Source organism: Aplysia californica, unplaced genomic scaffold, assembly GCF_000002075.1.
Source record: "Aplysia californica isolate F4 #8 unplaced genomic scaffold, AplCal3.0 scaffold00851, whole genome shotgun sequence".
NCBI classification, from domain to species: domain Eukaryota; kingdom Metazoa; phylum Mollusca; class Gastropoda; order Aplysiida; family Aplysiidae; genus Aplysia; species Aplysia californica.
Window position 1 is genome coordinate 107,503 of NW_004798121.1, and position 2,814 is coordinate 110,316.

The 2,814-nt window shown below is 41.3% G+C and overlaps 1 protein-coding gene across 1 annotated transcript in view; it reads left to right on the forward strand.

Moving 5' to 3' along the window:
* Positions 1-2,814, forward strand: part of LOC101846385 — a 102,636-nt gene that overhangs the window by 39,152 nt on the left and 60,670 nt on the right. The window contains exon 3 of the mRNA XM_005110094.3: positions 1,827-2,023. Within this exon, the coding sequence (XP_005110151.2) occupies positions 1,827-2,023 (197 nt within the window). The remainder of the gene's footprint in view (positions 1-1,826; positions 2,024-2,814) is intronic.

Below are 2,814 nucleotides of genomic sequence, written 5' to 3' on the forward strand. Positions count from 1 at the left end.
ATACACACACACACACACACACACACACACACACACACACACACACACAAACACACACACTGGCTTCACAACACTCATCCGCAGCTTCGTAACCACACTCTATCACATTTCATTTTTTCTACTTTTCTCTCTCCATCCAACCCAAACAATTGCCATTTCTACCACCCCTTTTCCCAACCTCATAAATCTACCCGGATCTGTCTCAGCCTTCACGTATCTTAAAGGACTTAATCCAACCTCAAACCAGCAATATCTTGACGGCAATTTAACCACGGGCTAAAACAGACATCAAAGAACATGCAGTAATGCACACCAAACTCCTAGGCTAGTCTTTGATGTACAAGGGCGGACGCCAATCGAGGCTTGCTGTGTACGCTAGCGACGTGGCCACACCATCACAAGTATCAAAGACGGTACTTTTATACTACTTTCTACTTTCTAAACGAAAAACCAAGTACAGGGTAATGTAGGACAAACCAACATTTACTATAAAGATTTGACTTTGTGGAAAATGTCAACATTTTATTTTTCTGAGTTGCAAATGATGGCTGTATTATTCAACGAATAATATGTGTGAACGCTAATGGGGTTTCAAATTTGGAGAAAAAAAAAGTCGTTTGCACACATGTCTGTTTTTTTTTTGTCCAAATATGCGACAAAATATCATTTCGTTAGATACGAGGTTTTCAGTCCTAACAACAATATTGCTTTAAATCCTCTAGGCGCAAGTCAGTAGATGGTGGGACTAGTCTATCCATTCATTCCTTTCAAGCGTATTGAGTTACTCGGAGTCTGCTCGTAAAACGATTCCTGGGAAAGCTGAGATGAAAACGTTTCACCTGCAACTTTCACAAAATCTGGGGGGCACAGGTTTAAAGATTCTCACGTCGGTGTTAAAAAAGGCACAGAATGTCAGCGATATTATAAACGTTGAATGCACTTGGCCGCTTATGAGTTGGATAACGTTCGGTTTTTAGAAATATTGGGATGTAGAAATCTAGTTAAAATGATTTATACTTTTCAAGAATGCAAGTGTTTTTTAAAATTTGTTTTAAAAATTGTTTAAGAATATGAAAGTACCCGTCAAGTGACTTTTGAGGTGGCATTGGTAGCCTAGAGGTTAGGCTACCGGACCCGTAATGGTGAGATTGTAGGTTCGAGGGTCCGAGCCTCTGCTCGGTCTGACATTGTGTCTTTGGGGAAGGCATTTTACACGAATTTCCCCTTTTAGCTCTGTTCTTTTTTAAAAGTACGTTACACTCAGAGATCCCGCCTCTTACATAACCTAAGAGTTTCGATTTACCTCTATTTTTTAAAAAGTTCAACACATGTTCTTTCGTTTTCTTGACGCCTTTGATCTCCAACAGAATATTCTCTACCCCCCCCCCCCTTCCCTCAGCCTGAACCCACTGTGGAAACAGGTCAGAGTTGTACCCAGAAGTGCCGAGTTCGATTCGCGAGAAAGGAAATGATTCTTTTTATCGAGTGTCTTCTTCTGTCTTCTCGGATCCAGTATCCCACTGTGCCCAGGCAGGTTGGCCGTGCCGACCTCTTTTTTGAGTTTATTACTCTCTTGAAACACCTCTAATCTTCGGCGGGTGGTTGGAGGGTGCCACTGGTATGTCCTACTTCTTTGCTTTCCCTCTGTTGTTTTTGTCTGTCTGTCTTACCTTTTCCCTGCTCTAAACGACCATCATTGTGTCGATGTGCATCTCTTTAATCAAACAAACAAACAAGCATCTAATCTTCGGCACTTAAATGACCTTATTGTGTTTCAGGTGTCGTAAAACTTATCACTGTAACAAAACAAATCTCTTTGTCCACAGGAGCTCGCCGACCGTCCGAACCGGTCCTCTCTGTGTCGGCCAGTCCCCCAGCTGACCAGGGCTACACTCCACGACTTATTGGCTCATCTGTCTTCTCAGCACAACACAACTCTTCTACTGCTGGTGCTGGTGTTGGTGGTGCTGGCAGTGGTGGTGATTACAGCGACATCAACAGCCTCACACAGCTGCAGAAGCTGGTATGTGCTGATCTGTTGTTGTGATTTGTTGCTGTTGTTGTTTTCGTTATTGTTGTTGTTGCTGTTCTTGAAGGCAACTACCACACTAACCTGTGCCAAGTGCATGGCTTGTGTGTTGTTCTTGTGACTAGTGCAGTACGATTTTTACGAATAGAAACTTCATCAAAGCTTCGAAGCATGAAGTCACTCTTCGCTCAATTCGAATATCGTATGCAAATTGTTGTTTTTTGTTGTTGTTGTTTGCTTTCTTTCACACACTTAGAGACATGTTTAATTAGCTGGCTCACTTTTCACGATGTCTCGTAACTGTCAAGTGCAAAGTATTTCTATTTCATCTACCTAAATTATTTTATATATGATGTTTTGTAATTGTTCGATGGGTGGAGACAATAAATGTGTAGAAAATGCATTGTCGGGGCGGGAAAAGACATCCATTAAAAGAAATATGAAGTTATAACAACTGTACGATCTATTAGATATCAAAGCAACCTAACACAATACCCTGTCGTTCTCAGTTTATAATGAAGAGCCCAAGACGCGAGGGTAGATTAAAAGAACTAAACATTCTCGAGAAAAAAAAATAGCAGTGATTAAAGGGGAATAATATCAGAATAGCTTCCAGAGGTGCTTTTAGAGCAATTTCTAACCCACTCTCTCTTTCTCTCTCTTTTTCTTCCGAAACACAACACACACATACACATACATACACCCCCCAACACACACATACACACCTACATACTTACACACACTTACACACGCACTCACATTTACACTCACATACCTATACTCCT